The sequence below is a fragment of the Rhyacophila brunnea genome, unplaced genomic scaffold (genome assembly GCF_057557595.1).
Source record: "Rhyacophila brunnea isolate RB1 unplaced genomic scaffold, BYU_Rbru_1.0 scaffold_12, whole genome shotgun sequence".
Taxonomy (NCBI): domain Eukaryota; kingdom Metazoa; phylum Arthropoda; class Insecta; order Trichoptera; family Rhyacophilidae; genus Rhyacophila; species Rhyacophila brunnea.
Window position 1 is genome coordinate 30,220,321 of NW_028232774.1, and position 25,104 is coordinate 30,245,424.

The following is a 25,104-nucleotide window of genomic DNA, read 5'->3' on the forward strand; positions in this document are numbered from 1 at the left end:
CTATTCGGTTATCAGGAATACAGCGGAAAACACATTTTGAAAATACCCAATATACTGGATTATTTGTTAGTTTGGGTTAATTTAGGGTAGGTTAGGTTGGGTTAGGTTTGGTTAGCTTAACCTAACAAATAATCCACTTTATCGGTTATTTTCAAAATGTGTTTTCCGCTGTATTCCTGATAAACGAACAGTACCGAATTTTTAAGTTGTTCAAATTTTTTCGAATTAGGAATGTTCTAAAATTCGCAGATTTCTTTTCGACGGTGTAATTCATCTGTTTTCAAAATTTAATTTAAAAAGCGTTAAAATGTAGAAAAAGGTATTTTTTTTCAGAAGTACGATTAAAACTTCCGGGGCATCAGAAATACTTGCTGGGCCGTAGTATCACCAGGGTTGGTCTATACGTTAGAACTCGTAGGACCAGGGACGGAACGGCAGTAGCGGAATGTAGAGTGTTGAATTATATGAGTATCTATATACTGAGGGGAGAAAGACAAGTGGAAATTTTAGTAATTTGTTAGGTTGAGAGCCACGCGTAGATGCCTTCAGTTAAACACTGAAGCACCCATCAAATAACTAACATAATATCATTTAATACGGAAAGCCAAAAGAGTATGAATGATTACAGCATTTTTGATTTCAGTAAGGCTTTTTGTCATAGCGTGACTTCAAAGTATAAATCAAAAAGATTGTGGCAAATGAAAGTCACGAGGTCACAATAATTGTTTCAGTATTTCTAATTAGCTTACAATCCTACGAAGGCGTTTGTTTGTTATTATGACACAGTGACGTGCAGACAGGTTTTACTGGTAGGAGGGATATCGATAAGAAAATAGACTGACGATTTTAGTCATTAAAATCTTATTAATGTATAATAACGGTCACGCATGTGATACAGTAAATAAACATTTATAGAAACTATATTAACTAAATGCATGAACATAAAAAATTAAATGCAGTTAATGGTAAATGAAAGATAACATTTTTTTTTGTAATTACCAAGGCGTAAAACAATATAGGCGCACAACGATTTTATTTTAGGAGTGTAATCTTAAAATATTTAACATTTTTTGTTAGACATTATGAATAAATGGTAATATAGAGTTTCATTCCCCGCACAATATAAAGTTACTACTAGATTAGTTGATGCATGTAATTATTACTAAATCCACTGGCGAAGGGTGGAGGTATTTTGTGCAGATCCGTCATAAATAGTAGACACTAAACTTTGTATTGTTGGTCATACATAATTTTAGATATTTTATAGATAGAAGAATATTTTTCAGCTTTTTATTAATTATGTGTTGGCTGAGGCAGGGTTTACTTAATTTAATTTTAAAACCATCTACAATTTATATTCTTAGTTCAATGAAAACGAATAAGTATTACTGACAAAGTGTGTAATATTTTTGTTGATTCTCTACAGCCTACCTCTACTTTTATGGTTTGGATTAGACAGGGCTTAATTTAATTTTAAATACTAACCAAACACTATTTGCAATTTATATGACAAAGTTTACTATGCACTATAATGTATGTCGGTTCTCCATGGCCTACCTCCACTCTTCGTAAAATGCTCCGTTGCAAAAATAAAAACCAAATATTATTTTCGCGTAAGACATATTTATCTACTTCCTCGATAATTTTATAGTGTGTCACTTAAGATTTTATATTTAACCATTAAGGCTATACCTCAGTTGAGGCATGGTCTAAAAAGATCGTGGCTAGGCGATGCGTAGAGTGGGGGTCAGGGGTGCAAATGAAGCATGCCGAAAGAACTATAATTTGTCATATAAATCCAACATGCGTCCATTTAATGTTCTGTATATTGTTCTATTAGTAACAATAATAATATATTCACTGACACGTTTTCTTTTTCAAGTAAATGGGTAACGTTTTTAGTCATATTTACACGATTTAAGAATTAATACCCCCGTCGCCATCACGAAACAAATTGACGTTCGCTCTCTTCGACGTTCGCTCTCCGAATGCCAGCGAGTCCAAAATTTCGACGCGCCTATAGTTGAAAATTATTTGCCGTTTCACTGATGCATCGTCTTAAGCGTCTCGGCGCCATTCGTTTCCGATTAGTATGCGTCTGGTCAAAAGTAATTTTAATTAGTAATGCTTGTGCACGTCACTGGCAGAATCAACGAAACCTTAAACAATAGAGCGGTAATGTAATCAACATCAAATAGACGTTTTGGCATTGGACGATTGTACGAATTTCATTGATTTTGTTCCGGTATTGAAAAAATTTCGCGAAGTGCCTCAAATTGCAACGATTTCTATTTTTATCATTGTCGTTTATTACAATAAAACGTGGCCATACCAGATATTCTAAGTAATTTTTACATTTTTTTTTTTCAAAAGTATTAATTATAATATGTTCACAACGCGATACCAGTATTTGCAGTGTCTTCTTCTTAGATTAATTTAAATAAACAACATAATATGGACTGTCTGGTCTATATGGAAATACTATCAAATAATTCGACAGAGAATTTATAATCCAATAGCCCAATTACACATGTATTTATTTACTATTGGCAGTTGGTATGTATTATCATGACTATAAAAAAACAATTAATGCAGGGTAGGTACACGGCAAAAACAGGCTCATCAACATAATGATAATTGTACAAGAGAGCAAAAATAAGAATGAAATCGTTATTGATTGGAAAATGGGTTTAGTATTCAGTAAAAGAATTTATATATTGATCTCTCATTTATTTTGAAATATAATAAAAGTGGAAAAAAGTAATAAAAACATATCCTACGTTTTTGTGCAGTTTCATACACAATGAGCTGATTTTTGACTTGACTACACTTACTTCTCTCTTCATTTATGAAGCGACGAAATCGATTTTTGTTGTTTTAATGATACAATTCTTTAGCACTTTCTCTGTTGAATAAAATTTTCATTCAATTCTCAAAAATGAAAAAATGCGATGAGCCTGTTTTACCGTGTACTCTACAAATGCAAAGGTGAACACTTATTGTTGTGCATGTTCCAAGACTACATAATATTGTATAGATCAAAAAAAAAGTTTAGAGGCTCCTGAATTTTTAAGCGACAGTTACAACTTGCGTAACATTTGCGCATGCGCGGTAAAACGGTCGTGGCTGCCCTGATGGCGAATTATATCACGTAGCATATAAAAATGCACTCACCAACAACAAACGAGTTTTTCTGACACTGATTGAAAAATGAGATTGGCGCGACAATCTGCAACTTTGTGTGGAAACAGTTATTGACGTGATAGTTAAATTAACACGGTATTGCTGGTAGTAAATCAATGCAAGTGTATAGGCGCTATAATTCCAAGAATCATCATTTTGCTACCTAATTCTTCTTTCCGTGCCGTCTTCTATCGAAGGTTGGTGACCTATGACCTATTTGCAGTACACCGTTCTATCCTGGGCCAGTCGTATTACTTACGATTAAATCGATTCGTTAGAAGATTTAAAAGGGGGCTTTGAAACTGTTTAATCCAGTCATATTTATATATCACAAATATAATATAAAATTTTATCTAAAACATAGAAAAATCCCTGCATCTAACGTCAAAGGGTAGAGACTATTATAATAATACAAATACGCACTTTCTACTCACTGTCATCTTCAATAATAATTATTTTTATTTATAGTACCTATGAGGGGTACAAAAATAAAGGCAGCAATCACCCACTTTATATTTTTGAGAAAAAGCCCAAAAACTTTTAAATATTTAATGAGATTTCGTCGGAATCTAAAGAAATTACATGATTTTAGTATTTTGATATCAGGGAACAAATTCATTCTAAGTTTTTCTTTAATGTCTATAAAAAGATAATTTATATTTAAATCGGGAGATTGCTGCTTTTTCTATCAAGCGGTGGAGACTGCTGCCTTTGCATCTTACAAAATTGGAGATTGTTTTGTTTGCCATAAAACTTTCTAAAATGCCGACATATTATTTGCTGTGTGTTAATTAACTCGAAGGAAAACCTCATAACCTGGAAAGGGATATTAAAAAGATTTTAAATTAGCACCAACAAAAATCACCGCCAACTGTCTGTTTAGTATGGAGCGGCCATCCTGTGGCGTGACATTTCCTTGCATTTGATTGGTTAAAATGGAGATTGTTGTGTATGGTTTTGAAAGGACAGTGAGCTTACTGCTTTTGCTTTTAATAGCGATTTTCAAAGGTGCGTTTTGATGAGAGAATGCTGGGTTTGCCACTAAATACTGAATTTATTTGGTTCATAATTATAATCTCTATGGAACTTTACTGTATTCACAACTTTATTTTAGAATTTTCGGAGATTGGTATCTATGCTTTTATACCCCTTGTATGTAGTAGTATGATTCTACAAAAGAAATATGTTGATATTTTTAGTATTACGTAGGGAGTTGGAATTTATGTTTTTTTTCATGAGTGACCTCAAAATTAGTCAGTCCGTCGGGAATCCATGTCTCTAAACATGCAACCGTGTCAATATCATTGTAAATATTACAGTACTTTCAGTCGATTCAGTCGTATTAAAACTGTGAACTAACAAGCCCCTCCTATTTAGTTAATCGCACTTCGATTACAGCGACTTCCGGCCATCGCCTAGATTTTCTTGTCGAATATAATGATACATACGCGGTCTTCCCATGTTTTTTTATCGATCGAGTATTTAGTATCTATTATTATCTACAACTATATTAGTAATAAAAAAAAAAAAAATACAATAAAAAAGTTTTAAAAGAAAGAGCAATGGATTGGTACCGTTTTCATTGCAATATACCTAGATAATTATAGGGGCGGACTTACTGCGGACCCTAGGGCCTCCGAAGCAAGAATATAGTTTGAAAATATCACTGAAAAAACCTCGAAGCAGAGTTATTTATACATAAATGTGCGAGCATCAAGATTAAAGCTGAAATCTTGATTTTCTAATATCATAGTCACGTATAAATTTAATTTGGAAAATCAGTTTCTTTATAAACGTATATGTATTAGAAAGTGTGTATTGGGCAGTTTTGTTTACACCCTGTTTATTAAAAAAAAACACATATTTGAAAAAAATGCAAAATTGATTTCCTGCAAATTTTTTTTGAAGATAATAATATAGGAGGTAGAAAATAGACATGCAGGCAAAAAAACTTTACTTTAGGTATAGGTAAATCATTCTACAGTGGCACCATGGGTACAGCAAAATCGGCTTACAGTTTTAGTGGTATTTTTTGCTAGTATTGAAACAGGCCTTGCAGCAAAAAATACCAATATACCTGCGAATCGTCTTTGGCGCCACCGTAGAATGATTTACTTCTAATCGATATTATTATCGTTTGAATTAATTGTGTTCAGTTTATTAGAACCACATGAATGTTTTAAAACAACTAGAAAAATGATTTCACTGAAAGATGTTGATGGCACGCGTTCCTACGGTTGCAGACTGCTCATGAATGCAATTATTATCAATATGATAATATGATATTTTGTTGTCATTAAATATCACACTAACTTACAATTGAAACAAAGCTTTAAGATAATATAATTAATGTGATGAAACTTTGAACCACAGAGTTGATTCTAGGGTTGAAGGTCTAACAACTTAATAGTATTGTTATAGGCGTCCTCTTTAATTGATTGGGGTCACGCTGTGTTTTTTATCTTTCTTGACCTTTTAGATAATAAAGGAGGAAACGGATAGATGCTTAACTGGGCGTTCAAATCTAAAAATGATATGCTTTATCAGAAAAGTATTTATAACACAATGATTTTTGAACTCTAAAATAGAGAAAATCAAAAACGTCAATAATGACAATATAATATACCTACAGATACTTCTTTATAATAGTTTAAAGTAAGTATATTAATGAGCAATGTATGATGCACATGAACAATGGCGCCGCGTCATCTGACCTAATAATTGAATAAATAAATACTCGTTATAATATGTTTATATTATTAATATTATTTAAATTATTAAATTAAATTTTATTTAATATAATTAAATTATTAACGGGTTTACCCCCCCACCTATCAACGAAATCGTTTTTCTCATTCTATGAATAACCTGTATGCAGACTGAAATTATCTAGTGTGTTTCTGATTACCAATGCAATAACGATATAATATCACGACTTTCACCCAACCTTAAATTGAGTAACCTCTGAGCATGTTCTTTCATACAGCCATGTATGTATGCTCGTAAGAGGGTGTATCAGTACTTACTAATCTAATTTTATTTTTGAATACCCTATAAATAAAACTCGTTTTATAAATTATTTTTTTATTGATGGTTTAGTAATTAATTATTGCTTTTAATTATAATTATTGATTGCGGCAAAAAGACTCAAAACTCAATAAATGTTTCATTAGAATTTAAGTAGCTACAAAAAAATAATCTGGTACTGTTAAAACAGGTGGACGGGTTGACCAATTGGAGTCACTTGATTATGAAATTCTTCGTCCAAGAGAAAAAAAATCCATCGTAGCATAAGGTGTACGATGTTGCATGTTCCTATTGAAACCACCAGGCCCTGTTTATCATCATATGTTGACTATAATGCATTCGTTGGTGTGATATCACATTCGCAATTGTATGCAGAACTTCTTCTCTATGTAGACGGAACATAACTATAATGAAAATTAAACTGAAAAAATGGTGGCTAAGAACTAATGATTGAAGATTGAGATTTATTTGTAACAAACATCACACTATTATCGTCTACATATTATTTTGTAGTGAATTAAAAAAACCTATCGTAATAACTAGTGTACCCTGAGAATTTTTAAAATGTATTTTCTCTGTCTATGTATGTTTTTTTAGAGCTTAGCTGAATTATTGCATAACAAAATTGCACGTGGAGTTGGTAAGATAAACAAATGTATTTTCTCTGTCGATGTACTTCGATCGATGATATTGATTTTTTTACCAGTATAGATCAAAGAATTGCCATCTAACAAAAATACGTATGAAATGGGCAAACTAAACTTTCTTAACTGTTTATAAATATTTTTGTAACAAACAGGTAGACTTTTCGTAGAAATTTATACTATACCAATTTTATTTTTCATAAGCAAATAGAAAATCTTACACCACACTTTATTTGCTCACAATTTAGTAATATATAACGGAAAACGATTTTTGTAAATTTTATAAATGTAAGTCCTATAGCGATACGTCTTTTGTTTGCGAAAAACGCGACCTTATGATGTTGTGTGTAAATACTGACAATAATAATTCATTCATGATTGATTGTCTATGTGTGTCGCTATTAGACAAAATGATTATTAATTTTTCTACATTATTAATGAATGGACTGTTTGGTTGGATAATTTACGCTTAGGGCTCAAAAAAGCGGCTTGCATAAATGTTCCGGTATTTTTTTGTATAACATAAGTAAATAATTGGATCTTGCCTGACTAAAAAAGATCATACTTTTGTTTTTTAATGAAAGTGAAACAAGTAACTGTACATTATTACCTAACAATAATTCCTTTAAAGCAGTGGTCAACAAACTTTTCGGACATGGGGCAATTTTAAGTAAACTCAAGTATTGCGATATACTGCCTTTAATTTTAACTTGTAATACGTTTATGAAAAAAATAATAGGTTTTATAATAATTACCGTCTTTCTTTGGTTTTGAGTTAATAGTGCCCATTCGATGTAGAAGGTCTTTTCTTTATAATTCAATAAAAAAAAATCTTCAACGGATCATAAAATCGAATAACATTTTTTTGGATTAAACATTAATTTAATTATAAACGGAGTTATTGGTTAAACTGTAAAATTTCGTTTGAACTAAATGAGAAATAATCACATTTACATGCAAAAATCAAGGAAATGAGAATTTGTGCAAAATTTTCAAATGCCATTATTCTTAGTACAAGGATTTTTTCAGTTGTTTTCCTATAGAACTAAGGTATCAAAATTTATAGTTTTACTTTGTTATGTAATTGTACGATGTAGGAACAAAAATCGTGACACCGTCGTGTTAGGTAAGCCCTACCGAAAAACGTATTATATTTCGATGTATTTACGTTAGATGTAATTTATGGTTATATTCTCTACCACTTAAACGCTTAGGTTATGTAGTCGTGTTACTTGGTCATACATACTATTGATAGTTATATTCACAGGAAACAATGTAATTAAATATAAGTGATTTGGTCTGTATAAACTGAATTATGCAATGCATAGGTATGTATAAAATAACTTCTTACCTTCTGTATTTCTGAAGGCAGTTGCACCAGCCATTGCCCACAGGACTAGAAGACATCCAAGTCCTAGTTGACTGAACATCCATCTCCCAAGTACTCCGAAACCTATTTTTCTCCTGTCGCAACTCTTTGGGATGAATCTTAACCTACAACATAATTATATGTTTAAATGAGTTTGATGCCATTATGTTGAATAATCGAAATATAATATATTTTACTAGTTATGATGCCACTCCTATAATTATAATATTTTCAATCGTTTATGACACTGGTTATTCTACTAAACATGACTAGAATTTGCCTAGTACAGGATGACCCAACTGAGTTAACTGACCAAACTAAAATTCATACATACCTATAGGGTGGTGTTGGCAAAACTTGTACTCCTCTTGATTGAGTTTTTTCAAGACTGGTGTAATTATTCCGAATCGAATATTGCTGTTCAGGATATATCTTCACATCACTAGTTCTTGAAAGTCGTGTCGAGTCGTTTCTTTGAAACCTGAAGAAGAATATAATAATTAATAAGTTTGTACTGTTCTATTTCAGACAATTTTTGCGGCCTGGGTTTCGCCTTTCGACATCTTCATGTACTATACGCACTCACCGATGATAAATACATGATGAAAACGAATACATTAATTCTTGTATATTATATACTAATTTAATATAGTATAAGATTACCTACTAATTAAAGGATCAAATATATTTGAATATTTTGAACATTTGAAGCGTTTGTAAAAACCCGTAGTAAATACCTTAGATACTATTAATATATTCTGTAGATAAGCGCAACAATGGAACTAGGTAACGTGTTGGGAATTAAAAAAAAAAATAGCTAATAGAAATGTCACTAAATATACCTACCTATTAAATAAACAATGTTAAGGTTATAATCCATAATCGGCAAACTGAAAGCATTAATCGCGTCACCATAATGTTAGGTTTTAAGAAGGTAAATAGTTGCGCATAGTATCTGAAGATGTCGAAAGGCGAAATTCGGGTCGCAAATGGAATAATACAAAACTTAAATCAATTATAATTAAAACAAGTTATTGTTTATAGTTATCCATTATGGGCTGCAATCTTGTTATCCCGTTCGATTTATTGATCACGAAGTGGGTACGGGAATGGGACGACTGGACTCCGGATAATTAGACGCCGCACTGTCGTAGACACATATACAGAACGTAGACGAGGTATTTTAATCAGTTTCTATCTGCTACTTAGTAGTTTTAATTTATTTTTCTCTTAACATAATGTATTCTTTATTGCGGATTGAGAATTACCATGCCTAAGGCTTTATATAAAATAAAAAACTCTTTTTTCGTTGGAACTTAAACATTCGTCGGTGTTTTGTGAATCAACCATTTTGGCGAAATCGAGATTTTAATGAAAATACAATATGTACCTTACTAGCTTTGTTGTGTAAATACGGCGAATTTTTATCTCCAAAGGAAAGTACTTAAAAACGATAATCGACTAAAATTAAATTAATTAAAATTACGAAATAAAAAGAAAATGTGACATATTAGGCCTTTTAAAATAGTATATAATAATACATATTACGATGACAATATTCTTTCTAAGCTTTATTATAAACTTGTTAGATATTTATAATCATCTACAGGTAAAAAAACAAATAAATGTCAAAAGTTAAAAATCCTCCTCCTGTAAAGTAGCATTTTGGTAAATTCGCCCTTTTTACAAAACACCGACGATATGCACGATTAAATCATTATTTACGTCTGCATAATATTTACATTCTCACCAACTATTAAATCATAATATAATCATTTAAATATAAATAATAATATTAAATATTTTTTTTAAAGTACCTATAAGTACCTAACGTCTATTTATTTTCGAATTCCGTGGCGTCCAGTTGTCCCGGTGCCAAATCGTCCTAGACCCGTGGGTACGTATCTACCTATCGGGCTTTTGGGATTAATTTTTATATCGCTTATGTCATAAGTAACTGTCATCTAAATTCTAAAGAAAGCCGAAAGAAAGTGGCCATACATCAATGGAAAAAAAATGCGATTTGAACATAATAAGATAATTCGATATAGAAAGCAGTTGAAGAGCTTTAGAAAAAAACTAAGTTGATACAATCTTCTAATAATGTTAATTTTGCAGCACGCTTCATCGTGACTCAGGAAATTGTTAAGAGATGAAAACAATATATAATGACTTCCTAAGTAAAAAGTTGTTGGTATCTGAAAAACTGAAATGCAAGGCTATTTTTCTGATTAGTTTTATCAATACTTATTGTATGTTGTGTGTTGTCTATAGTTTGTAAATTTAATATTATATTTATGTTTATATCTAAATCGTTGTGCACTCATATTAAATTTAGTTCGTCTGCCTCAAAAATTTGCCCATCCCTAGTTTAGGCACCTTGCTAATTTGACAGTATTTTGACTGCAACTGCACACATAGCCTTTTCAATTGATTGAATATGTTAACAACTACAAATTTATTTTCCATATTATGTATTAATTATGTATAACGTTAGTGTACTTCGTAGTTATATAAATTAATAGATCCGATTGAACTATGATACATATTATAAGCTTTATGTTACGTTCAACCTAACTTAACTATAAATGGAACTGAATTTTAACTGGGTGTTACAACTGGGAATTATTACGAAATTTTATAATACACTAGAGGTAGCTCACGACTTCCTCCGTGTGAAATATTAACAGATAATATAGTGGGGTCGCTGCCAAAAGTTGTTAAGTCGATAATTTATTAGAATTAACATCGGATTATATGTCTATATATAAATAGTTATGCTAGAAAACAAATTAATGGTGTTTTGCATGACCCATAGGTAGAGTTGGGTTTAGAGAATTTCCCGACGGGAATTCTCGAGAAATTTTCGAGATTTTCCATCCCGAATCTCGAGAATTGAAATTTTTAACATTTCGGGAAATCCCGGATCTTGGGAACCTTTTCTCGGGATTTCTTTATTATCAAATATTATTAGGAAAAACGATTTCCTATATAAAAAAAGTGGACAGAAAACACAAAACGTTCAAAGACTGATCGGGGCATTAAACACAATTAAATAATATATATATTAATAATAAGCCAACGTCGACTCAAAATGAGTGCAATTTTTGCAACATCAGGGAATTTTGTGTCTTAATTGCGTACGCGATTGTCAGACGCAGCGATTGACAGTTTTGTTTTTTGAAATTCTATTTTAATAAGTAATGTTTTGAATTATTTTTGTTTTCCTACTTAATTTTTTCTGTTTTACAGTGATTTTAGGATTTTACAGGTTTCTCAGGAAAAACCCAACTCTACCCACAGGCACTGTTGGAAGAATTGGTTGTTCAACTACATTTTCAGATTTATATATTATAGTTTTATATATTTGCCGGTAACACACGATATATAGAATGAAGAAATAGACGGTCGGATCTAGACGAGCGCCTTCCTCCTAATGCACCCCACCACAGTTATCTGATCACTATATCAAGTGCGTTATTTTCTAAAAGTTTTATCTCAAAATTTTGGAACCTTTTGAGATGAAGTAATCAAGGAAATAGTGTTTTATCTTCAATCCTATACTACCAACTGACTTACGACCTTCGACCAAATACAATAATATCTAGTGTATCAATTCCTAATAATATAACGGGATCCCATCCAAACATAATATGGTGATATTGATTTGTATCAGCCCCACCCGAACAGCTATATTCAATATTCACTTATAATATATTTTATAAGCTGTACAAATAAGAGTATTAGTCCCGTGTTTGTTCAGATATAATCGAAAAAAACGGAAGCGGACTGACAGGTAAACAGTCAAATTTCATTAGGTACCTACCTACCTAGTATATTATATAATATAATAGAAACAACAATATATATGCTTACGTCTCCTGCATCATATCAGATTGACACAATTCATCTTCGCCATCTTCCACAGGAACTATAACCTTATCTAAAGCGGACATTCTCTCCTTGGATCGTCTTCTGGGTGGAACTCTCGGACCAGTCCCACCATATTCACCAGAATGAGGCCGCACGCCGTTTTCGTGATGAACCGATGAAGATATTTCGGAGACTTCTTGGCGCATTGGAGACTGTGATCGTGCTAATCCATTGGATGGCGTGTGGGCGTCTGTGTACGCTTGGTTGTCGAGGCCTCCGGAGTAAGGTGTCGGTGACGATGCATATGACTGGCGTGACTGGAAAGCAAAACAAAGAATATACTGTTAGAACATTATACCGCTTGTATGACGACGCCTCAAGATGCCGAAAGGCGAAACCCGGGTGGCAAAAAACGACTTAAATGGACTAGTACAGAGCTTGATTCCATTAGAATTTTAATATGTTTACGTTATAGGTACCCACAAAACATATTAATATCATAGCAATGTAATAGCCATCGCCATGAACTGGGGTTTTGAAGCAAGCTGCTTTATGACTGTCAGGCCATAAAACTCAAGTACTAAACGCACGTTACATTTTACGTGACACTCTTTAATGCATATGTACTATTATAATATTGACGTAACTATTGAAAATAGCATATTATACTTTAAGACGTATTTAGGTTTATCGCATATTTTTCGCAGTTTAAGCGAGTTCCTAATATTTTTGTGTTCCCTGGTTATACATCTCAAATTTTTACCTCGAATATCGTCAGATTCTTCTGGCAGACAGGTGCCTCATTTAGGTATTGATATCATTACTTTCAAACGACACTAATACCGTTACAAAGTGATTTCGTCGTAGAGCCTGTCCTTCCTCTACCTTTTGGTACCAAGTTTTGAAAAACACGGCATAATATTTACAAGATAAAGATAACTTTTTATATACCTACCACGTTTTTAAATTTTCTGTCGAATCATGTAAACTTGACAATTCTATGTATTAATAAATACTTTTTTTGTACTTGATAGAAATACTGAATAAATATAAAATACTGAAATGTCCTTTTGTGTGTACTTTTTACGAATTTTCATTTCCATAAAAAACAAAATTAACTGAAAATGAATTCAATTCTGCTTAAATATAGCTAAAAGTATTGAAAGAATGCATTGTCATCGTGTTCTGATATATCCTAAAAGTTTCAAATGTCTATCTAGTCGGGAAGTTAGTTAAAAATCGATTGCAAGATTTGGACAAACAAGAAAAAAAATTGTACTGGACCAACAAGAATACGATCTAATAAAAACGTGGTTAAAAATAAAGACGTGTACACACAGTGAATGGTAAAGAGGAATACATATAAGTACCTACTTTTACTCCATTAAATATTATGATTAATTTTATTTATAAATTATGGCTTATGAATTATAAAACAAAACGTATTATTCCAACAAATGACGGATATGAGCACTGTTGCAAGCTTGCTGTTTACATAATTATTGTGTTAAACTAATTTAGATTTTAGTGAAATTCACTATCATTCTGCTCTGTCCGGCAGGCGAGTGGAATATTATGAATGTTTAGTGGTGACTGAATGAATTGTTATAATCTTAATAATTGCTGTGATAGTAATCTAATAATGCATATGGTTATTGAACAGGCGGATATGCAAATTTGAACAACTTAAGAAACATCCGTTGTCGCATTATACCGCGTCTGCCAAACGAAGTGATACGGAACCATGTGGCAAGTAGGATGTGCGATTAAAATCGATTCTTTGGTAGGTGTCGATTTATCCGATTCCTCCTAAAAATCTTTTTAGGGATTTTCATGGGAAGTAATGACATTAATATGGACGAAGCATCTAGAAAATAAAATGATACTCACTTTGTGTCGGGTCTGCCGGATGGCGAAATTCATATTTTAATATCGGTATCCTACGCTCAAATGAACATTCTGCTTGCAAGCGGTCTGGCGACACCGCTGGGTCTGCCCATACAAAATTTCTGACTGGACCGACTCCACCGTTATTATTGTGTTACAAAATGCCAATGTGCCTAGTTAAAAATTGTAAAAAAATCTACTAAATACTCCAAGAAAGATGGGATATCACTTTTCATGTGTTAGTATTATTTATTATTTATAAAATGCCATTTTAAGATATTGATGAATGTTTATTCAATGCAATCAATGACAATGCAATTGAATGACAGAAACCATTGGACAGTCGCCTGTGATGCGTTGGGCTCCCTTGCGTCTAATCTCCGAGAAGTCATAAATAACCGAGAATCTGTTTCTAACGCAATGAGTCATGACACTAATACGCCATTACAATAAAGGTTATATTACTGTAAACTCTCGAAGCTTGTATCGCATAATGGAAATGGATACGTCATATAGTCACGTGACATCTACGTTTTCTTCTGGGTATGCTATCAATGCAATCCCTGTCCACCCGAAGAGTGATTGCTCTTTTAAAGCATTTCTTTTTACCCGTATATACTGGCAAATATTAATTTTTATGTTCCCACCAATATCACTCGTAACTCTACGGTCTTCAAGATACCTCGTCGCAGGACAGATTTTATGTTTCATGATGCTGTGTATCGTGCGATTAACTTATTTGATGGCACAATAAAGGTTGATTTATTTTTTATTAACTATATAATGTTTGTGGACGTGTTAAATAGGTTAAATTTATGATTGTATATATTATCATGTTTCTTTAATATTTACATAAACACATGCTGTCTTTTCTACTTTCTTGTTATATTAGTTGTTATTTGTAATTCAGATATTTTTATAATTTTGTATTTATTTTGTATTATGGCGCATTGGCCAATCGCTGTAATGCCGTAATACTCTTTTTCTAAATAAATAAAAGAATCAAAATATTAAATCTTTATTAATCAACGAGAAACGGATCGATGGCTCATAGAATAGAGCACTCACCCGGACAAGGAACGATGTGGGTTCAAATTTTACTCGGTCCAACATTATATCCAATATTTTTCTAATATACCTACGTGTTTCTGAAGATTTTCAAAATTACATACCGATGTATGTTTATTATTACTTACCGTATATTGTTTTATTCATAATTACTTCTGCGGTGTCTTAAAAATTAGGTACTTATAATGATTTGAAAAATAATAGATTTTTGTAATGAAGTTATAATTGATTCCTCCAAAACTGGTTGCACCATTATTAAAAAAAAACATTTTTTTGTCATTTTTGAATTTTTGTAGACTCAACTAATCGAATCGAACCGATTTCAGGAATCGACCATGTCGACTGGAAATTGTCTTCAGGCATATTTTTTCAATTTACATGTTTATAAATGGTTATGGTTTGATTTAGGCAGGGTTTAATTGTATTTTAAAAACTAACCAGCACATCTGCAAATTGTATTCTTAGTTCAATGAAAACAAATAAGTATGACAAAGTTTAGTGTGTACTATTTGTGTCGGATCTTAACAGACTACCTCTACCCTTCGCCACTGATATAATATTATATATTACCATTTTTCTGATTATTTTATATTTCGGCAATGGATAAAAATTACACAAGTAGTGTATCTCATTTAGTCGTTTTGAAACAAAGTTATTTTTGTTAATTTTACGTTTTTACTAAACAAGAATTTAGATTTTTTTCGTACATCCTTGGACATTATAACATGTAATTGAATTTATTTAAATTATCGTAAACATTTTATTTTTTTATTTTTTTAATTATTATGTGCATTTATTATTCAGTTCTTTTTCACTATCGTACGTGATGTTCACTTATTTGAAATGACTCTTTTCTTGAAAAAAGGCGGAAATAATAATTGTGAAGTAAAATGAGCCTCGCGACAATAACAATTGAGAATAGTAGTTATCCTGATACGTGATTACACACTCGTAAGATGGATTAACTAATATATTAGTCAGGTATTATAGTCAATACACGTAAACGATAAAAAAAGTAAATCAAATCTGAATTATAAAAGTCAGAAAGTTGATATGGAAACGGTCGCATTTTATTGTTTCTTACTCATCATGCTGGCAGTACCAGGGAACTCACTGTGGGTAGAACCATAAAATATTGACAGTACTATTGATTGTCTAATGGGTGGAATGATGGAGAAAGGGAATGAACTGAAAATATTTGAATATTTTAATATTTGAACATTAGTATTGTTGCCAGTACCATAGATAATGTTATGAGAAAATATATATTTTGAAGACACCTCAGAGAAATATAATATAACTACCATAAGAAATCTTTTTGAAAAAAAAATACAGCACACAGCGGGTTTGAACCCGCGTACATGTGATCTAACCACTAAGCTGTGTGTGTTCTTTCTAATTGCGACGAAGTTAACTAATGTTTTTACAATTCTCACTAAAGCGCTTTCTATATTTCGTTATTATTTGGTCATTTGTGTATTTTAAGTCAAAGAATTAATTTAACTTAATTACAAACCGGTCAGGATCAAGATCTCTCCAAACTTTTGTTATACCGTAGATGGATATGTTATTAATTTAATTAATTATTTTTTTATTCAACAAATTCACAAGATTTAAGAATGTAACAATCTTTCATTGAAGATTCATAATTTCAAAATACCTCTAAGAAATAATAATATATTATATTCACTAGAAAAAAACATTTTGAAAAAAAGCAATTATTGCAAGTACTTATTATGTCAGATATATATATTTGAAAAAAGGTCACAGAAGAAAAATTGTATTCTCATATCGTGTGAAGAAGCCATTCTCACATTTATCGGAAAGTTTAATGCATTCAAAATTAATATTCGACGTTAGTCTCAAAGTTATAAGAGAGATAAAGTGAGATAATGATAAAAAAATAGTTTTATGGAGAGGGTGTTTTTATATTTTATTGAATTTCAAACATATTATCTTGTATAAACTAGCTCGGGTATCTCTGCCATTTGCTAACCAGTTATCGTAACCGTTTTGATGTCGTGATTTTTTATTTTCCCCCTGACCAACTATTATGGGTGGGAACACAGAAAAAAAGGGGGTCACAGGCTAAAAAAGTTTGAGAAACACTATAAAAACATCCTTATTATGTAGGTACCTAGAGAACATACACTTTAAGAAATACAATTCAAGGCTTCGAACCGTTATTTTTTTTCGTTTCGGTTTTCGTTCTAAAAAAAAAATACGGTTTTTCCGCTATTTGGTTCAGCTCCGAGTGAATAGTAGCGAGTGACCGAAGGGTCTGAGTGCAAGGGCTAATGACAACTGAATGATAACTAAAATGGGGAGTAAGATCATGTTAACATGTGAAGCACCTAGTTTCAAAAGCCCCTAAAACGGTTTTTGAAAATTTTTGAGTTAGATATGTAGTTAGATGGATATTTTTGTGACCCATATGATGGCTTAAGATTGAACTTTAAAAAACGCCAAAATTCGTCGATACGTATGACCAAAAATTAGGGTAAATTTCAAAACCCGCTAAAATGGTTGGGTGTGCTTTTCAAATACCGCTAAAATAGAAATCCAAAATACTCTTTAGAATGTAACGAATTAAAAAATAAATACATAAAGTTCACAGATTTAATGGATATGATTTTTTCTCATTTTTTTCAAAACTACCAAAAATAGTTTTTCTCATTTTTCTCAGAACTACCTAAAATTCATGTATCGAACCGAAAAAAACCGATATTTTGTTGGTTAGGTTCCGGTTTTTGTTCCGACAAAAATAACGGTTATTCCGGTTTTCGGTTCAGTCGAAGCCATGAAATAAATGAATTAATTACACATGTACATCTAAATAAATTAATGACGTATTCGGTTAAATATAAAAACATTTAAATCATTAATACAGATTCAGGGTGTTTATAATTTTAATGATTTAATTTAGGCATATAATTAGGAAGGCTCTTTGTGTGTTCTTGATGGTAATTTAAATTTAATCTAAATATGAATAAATTAATCATATTTTTGCAATTTATTACAGGTAATTAAAACAAGTGGTAAACTAATCATATCCGTGCATACTATATTATATCGGAGTAAAAATTGCATAGAAACACTTGAAATGACCTCGAAACAGCCTAATTGGCCGAAAATAATTATAATAATATATTGTTGTAAATGCATAATAACATAAAGGAAACGTGCAAGATAATAGAGAAGACAGCTCTATAACAGCAAATGAAATAAAGTGAAGCTGTTTTGAAACGTACCCATTGTTCGGATTATTTATTATCTATACCTGATTGTATTATCATCAAGATGTTACAACAAGACTTATTAGTGACATAGTTACACTTATTATGTTACAATATTGTAAGAATTAATTGAGTTGAAGTTAGATCATGGCAGAAAAATTACTCAGTGGAACGCCCCCTTTATGGTATAAGAGAGGCTGTTTCTTCTTTGGCGGCTTTCGTGGTGCAGCGTAAGGCGCTGGCCTTCCATTCGGGAGTTCTGGGCTCGATTCCCGGTGAGGACACAATATATTTAAGTATGTTATTTATTCAAAGCCCGGGTGTTTGTGATTGCTCAAAATTACTAACAACTACCTTGTACGAAAAAGTAAGGACATGGTTATTAATAATTTAAAAAAAAATGACCGTTTCTTTATGATTCGATGTAAGGGATACAATTTCGCAGTTTGGTTATGGTAAGGCTAGCTCATAGAATATAAGTGACATTATATAATATATTTGACTACCTAGGTACTTTTTCCGACTTATACGGGGTGTAAATGTGAACTTTACCATTGGTAGTGTTGACCTGTGTCCCCCTTGATAACTATCTTAAAAATCTAAAACATTGGCTGTTTGTTCTACCAAGCCGCACAACTAACATGCTATTGGTAATGCCAATTGGGAGGGTAATACGTATGTTTCGGATATTGATATATTCCACCTACACGTGGATTCTAAAATTAGAATTCTAAAAAATAGGTTCTACTTTGCTCATTCGGCGTACTTCCGTGTACTTTACAGTTCACGTGTTTACTCTTTATAATGCTTAGTAGTATTCCTTTGTTTTTCATTTTTTGTTGAAAATTCACTAGGTATATTAATATTTATGTAAATAAATAAATTTTAATTTGAATAGTCAAAATTCCACCTGGTTAAGTGCCATTGTAAATCAGGGAACTCTTGTCTGCATTAGTATCCCTATACCCAACATTCACCTTACCATCCCACGTTGCGCTACTCGTAATTTTTTAAATTTATTTTCCATTAATAGTCCATGTGTCATATACATACGTGAGTGTTGGTAGCAGGGAACTCTGAAATAATGGGTCATATTCATAAGTCATATTCGTCAAGTAGTGGAATAAGTTAACTTTGAAAATACACCCCTGTATTAATCTGTTCTGTGCTATAAACCTATATCAACAATTAATACGAGATTAATACAATGTCTCTCCATCACGAATTGACAGTTAACTCCATTACAGATATATTTGAATATACAATATATTCGGTGTCAACAATGTGTGATATTATGATAATATCATTATACTGTATGTATTAAATGACTTGAATGAATGACGTATTGAATGAATGAAGTACATACCTATATTAATTTCAAAAAGTGCAATGACTACCGACATCCTAAGAAACTAAATATGATAATGAGAGTGTAGCAAAATAATATTATTGTAAAACTGTTTTTGATTGATTCTTATTTGTATGTAAGATAAAAACGAAAAATCATGAGACCAGGGAATGCAGAATTAATGGAAACTGAAATACCTAACGGGTGTGGAGTAACAGACAACCGATCTCGAGTGTGGAAGAAATGGGATAAACTTAAACACATGTCAATCATACGTCATTCTAAGCTTCTCATTCGTTCTGACAACTGCTCTCGGTTTATGAACTGACGCTTATTCAATATTGTTGTATTTGAAGGTTGCAACACACACTATTGCACGTCTAAAACGTGTGTTTAATTTTCGTAGGACACCCACACATTCAAAACCCTGCTTCAAAGTGTAGTGTATTGGGGTATAGCCTATCTGAATTATATTTATTATCTGTGGATATCCTTGAAGATAGCTTGTGACCTGAATCTATTATTTGATGAATCACAGGTTAGAGGTTACGGCAGCATCCTTGGGAATCGAAAAATTAACCCTTATCATCACCTTATTATTTGATTATTTTATTGCGTTCCGGTTTACGAAGAGGTCCTAGGGCAAATGTCCAAGACAGCAGCTGTTACACTCTCATTCACCATGCAACCCTCAATGGTCACAAGTAAGTTAGGTATTAATAATAGTTTTTCTTATATTATATCATTGACGACTTCTGTGGATGTGACATTATAATGGTAAAGCTATCTTTTCTACAAATGTTGATGATAATTCAGGCTTTAAATTAATACCCCTAAAATTTGCCACTAGGAATGTGTAATTATTCAAAACTATAGTTTACCCAACTCGAGCAAGTCAGCAGCTACGTCTATCTCGAACAGCAGGTGTCCATAGACGGAAGCATGCACGATGAAATTGCTCGAAGAACAAAGCTGCGATTGAGTGCTTTCGGACGTCTGAATAGTATCTTCAAGAGTGACCTACCATTATGTCTTAAGCGTAGGGTGTTCAACCAATGTGTGCTACCCGTGCTCACGTATGGCTGCGAGACGTGGACCCCCAACACGAGAGATGTTCAAAGGCTAAGAGTCACACAGCGAGGCATGAAGAGGTGCATGTTGGGCATCACGCGAAAGGACCGTAAGAGAAACGAATGGGTTAGGAAGCAGATAAGAGTACGCGATGTAATAGACGTTGCCAAACAGCTGAAATGAAGATGAGCAGGGCACATTGCTCGCCGAAAGGACGGCCGCTGGACAAATGCCGTCATCCAATGGTACCCAAGGGGTACGAAACGGCCACAGGGTCGCCCTAAAAGCCGCTGGATTGACGAACTGGTAAAGTTCGGCAGAAATACGTGGCAGCGAACGACACAGGACCGAGAGAGTTGGAGAAAGCTTGGGGAGGCCTTCATCCAGCAGTGGATTGACCCCGGCTGATGATGATGATAGTTTTACTAAAACATGTGACATTGATTTCAGACTTTTTATTTTTGTTTGACGGTTGAAACCAATTTTTTTATTTTCATTTATCTGCATTGAAGTTTTCTTTAAAATATTTTATTTAGAAATTTATTGAAAGATGTCTTGGAGCGTCACAAAAAAACGTAAACAACGTCGTACCTTAAGTGAATTAAAAAAGAATTCTGATTTTAAAAACGAAATTGTAAAATTTGGCTGAGCGCCAGTTGTTCCGGTAGGCAAAAAGCAATTTTATTGCTAGTCTTTTATTATTGCAAACGTGCGTCATACATAATATTGTATGTTTGGAGAACGGTCGAATATATTATTATTCTGGGAAGGAGTAATGCGTACGATTGATCAATACAAATATATCTTTGTGATTATAATAATAGCATCAGTGCAATAATTATTACTTTGAATTTGATGATGCTATATTTTTTTATATACTAGTTGAATAGTTTGTTAACTTTGTAAGAGATGGCGCCATAGCTTACAAAGTAAAATCACTGCTGTTTAGTAGCGACTTCTGTCAAAATTACTCGGATTAAATATAATATAATTAACGTTTGACAGCCATTGCATCTGCCGTAGTAATGGGAGAAGATAACGGATTTGCGGATTAAACACGAATTATATGAAGTGTGGTCGTTCTACCACTGAAGATAAATCGGGTCTAAATTGAGGTCACCATAGAGGAAATTATTGAAAATAAACCCATGGCACTATAATGGAAGACAGCTGAGTGCAGTTGTATGAGAGGGGCCATCCAAAGTGAACGGGTGCACAATATTCTTAAGCGTTAACTATATTATGATGCACGTCGCGTACTATCACGTGACGCCACAGTGAGCTGCCGCTACGGGAAAAAAATTGTGTAGAGTCCAAGACCTGAACAAAAACGATGCATGAGTGCGAGTGAGAAAGTATTCGGCACCCTTACAATCTCTGCGACACGCGCTACAGTAAGATAAAAGGTCTCCTAGCTACAAGCCAGTTTCCAAAAGTATCGCCATCAAATCGGGGCGAAACGCTTCACATAGCGTCGATAACTTGCGTGCTCGTGTTGCTAAAATTGATATTTTTTGTGTTAAACATAAAGTCAGTGGTAAATATTTTTGGTTAATTAAGTAGAAAAGATGGTTCTGTGTGTTGTCTTAAAATGTGGTAGCCGTACTGATAAGCAAGAAGATGGTATTACGTTTCATAAGTAAGTTGATACATGTTCGTGATAATTTATTTGTATTTTATTATATATTTTAATATCAGTGACCTAGTGTTTCTTTAAAATAACTTAAATTATGGATATCTTTATCTAATGGTTGCATTTTGACCGCTTAAAAATACTATATAACGTAAAAAAATTGAAAATTATATTTTAATTCTGAGCGTCTAGTACGAGCACTTTGGGCGAGCACTAGCGAAATGGTCTATGGTCTCGAACATTTGTAGACGAATGCGTTCGCTCGCTCACAAACCAAACGCAAGGCACGCGGCTTCATTTAGCAATGCAACGGGTGGCGTCTAGATGTATCTATAGTCTAAGGTAGAGTCGCTTTTCTTGATGTTTAAAATGTTATCATACTGATGCTCCCATCCCGTAGCACATTTTGAACGATTTTAAACGAACATTGTCAGTTAACAAAATCTGTCGAAACCACCAGAATAACAATGAAGTCACCACACGCGTACCATATTGCACCGACACCAGCAAGACTCAATGAACGTTTATTATCATTTTCTACATGCTTACACATTTTTGACTCATGTCGAAATTGCGCATTTTTTGTTTTTAGCGGTTGGTACTATGTATTTTCTATTATAATGTTGTCTATGATCTACGGTCTGCAGGTTGGGTTCTATTCAAAATATTGTCTATGGATGCAAGTAAGCAGTATGCAGTAATTTTAACGTACGCACATGTAGAAACTGTTAACATTAATTGAAATTAGCACGAATAATGCATAATAATTCAAAATACTAATACATTCGAGTTGGCACTCTCCATCATTAAATTTACAGAGATGGTGATCGTTCAAAATATTCTGCAAAAAGATGACCAAACCATAGACTAAATTTGTTGCCGTGACAGCGGGACAGTACGCGACGTGCATCATAATGTAATTGAAGCATTATACTATTAGGTTTGGTTTTGTAACTTGCGACTGAGAGGATTGGCGAATTGATGACAGTGGGCCAGTTATTCTAATAAGAATGTCAGTATATTGACATCAGAGCTGGAAATATAGTTACAGCTGATCCCCGAGAACCCCTTAATTATTTTTTTAAACCAAAACACATTAAACTGGCGAGGTTCCGGCTGTTCACTCAAGCTTGAGCCAGATATTCAAAAAAGTAGTAATTAATATTATGGTCTACATTCCGATTAGGAATTGCAATACCGAATGAAAGTACCAATACCGATATTTCTGGATATTACCGATATAATACCGGTATTCGTTAAATATATTAAGGAAAAAATAAAAGTATCTAGGTCCTTATAAACATATAACATACCTATAAACATCTCTTTAAAATATGAATATTTCATTGCAAAAATATCTAAATAGGTAAATATAATAATATGTAAACCTTTAAAATAGATAAAGGTAATTGATATAGTAGATGTGCTGATGTTTGTCCTGTTAAACCTTTTATATTATTTTATAGATTTTGTTCCCACTTTAATAATCAATTCAATAAAGAATATATCGGTATTGTCTGATTTTTAAAACCGGTTTTTCGGTAATAAAAAAAACTGGGACACCAGTTTTAAAATACCGCTATTCCAATCCCTAATTCCAATGTAATGTTTTACAATCTTTTTATTTATTAATATGGCTTACAAAGATATCTTAAAAATATCATAGACGCTTACTTTTCTAGTTTAAAATTTAAATAAAACATCTATAATATATCTATGGTTAACTAAGAACCGAATACTGGAACTGGGGTTCCGATTTATTTAACTTGATGAAACATAACCGTGCTCGATTTTTCATAAAGAACCAAACCTTGGGGGTTCAAACAGCTCTGATTGACACACTTTCAAACTTCGGAGGTCAATATACTCAAATTTGTAGCAGAAATGGTGATTTTTTTTTTAATGTATGTGCGGTACCGGCTTTGATATAAACTATGTAAAAATGTTTGTGAATCATAGAACAATCAAGTAACTGCCTTTCCATTATTTTAAAAGTATATAAATGCGTCATCATTAATATGATCGACGGCTACGCCCGTAGTAACTAAAAGAGTCTTTGGTTTCCTCGTAAATAATATTATTCTCATGGCGTAGGTTTTAAAACCGGAAATTAAGGCACGTAAGATTTCTTCATATTGTATCTATGATTAAATTAATTAAATGCAACTGTGAATGATGCTAAAAAGCGGCAATGAAAATAATTATTAGTGAGCAACGGGAAAGAATGGATAAAGTTAATCGAAAATTAATATGAAGATAGATAATTTTAGTGTTGTTCGATATTTGAAAGAACACCGACATTCATCCTCTGATTTCCGTTCTGCGTTTTAAGATGGTGTCCAAGTTTAAATACCAATGTGCCGCGATTGCAAACAATGGTTACGGCCAGGGAACTCAGAAATAATGGGAACTGAAATATCTAACGGGTAAGGAGTAGCAGGTAACCGATCTCGAGTAAGGAAGAAACCGGGATAAACTTAAACACGCGTCGAGAATAAGTCATACCTACGTCGAATACTGACAACTGCTCTCGGTTTATGCATTGACGCTCATTTAATATTTGTGTATTACACACACAATTGCACGTGCATAATGAGTGTGTCATTTTTATAGGACACTCACACATTCAAAACCCTGCATTAAAATGTAGCGTATTGAATATAGCCTATCAGAATTCTATTTATAATCTGTTCTGTGGTTTTTTTTTTTTTTTTTTTTTTTTTGTGATTTTACCGAGGCTTTGACTGCGACTCGCTGTCATATCG

The 25,104-nt window shown here is 32.7% G+C and overlaps 1 protein-coding gene across 1 annotated transcript in view; it reads right to left on the reverse strand.

The window, feature by feature from the left end:
- The window catches only part of LOC147078046 (uncharacterized), a 99,819-nt gene that overhangs the window by 30,427 nt on the left and 44,288 nt on the right, over window positions 1-25,104 (reverse strand). Inside the window, exons 2-4 of the mRNA XM_085961142.1 lie at window positions 12,100-12,413; window positions 8,558-8,704; window positions 8,206-8,348 (exon numbers count right to left, since the gene is read on the reverse strand). Of these exons, the coding sequence (XP_085817268.1) occupies window positions 8,206-8,348; window positions 8,558-8,704; window positions 12,100-12,413 (604 nt within the window). The remainder of the gene's footprint in view (window positions 1-8,205; window positions 8,349-8,557; window positions 8,705-12,099; window positions 12,414-25,104) is intronic.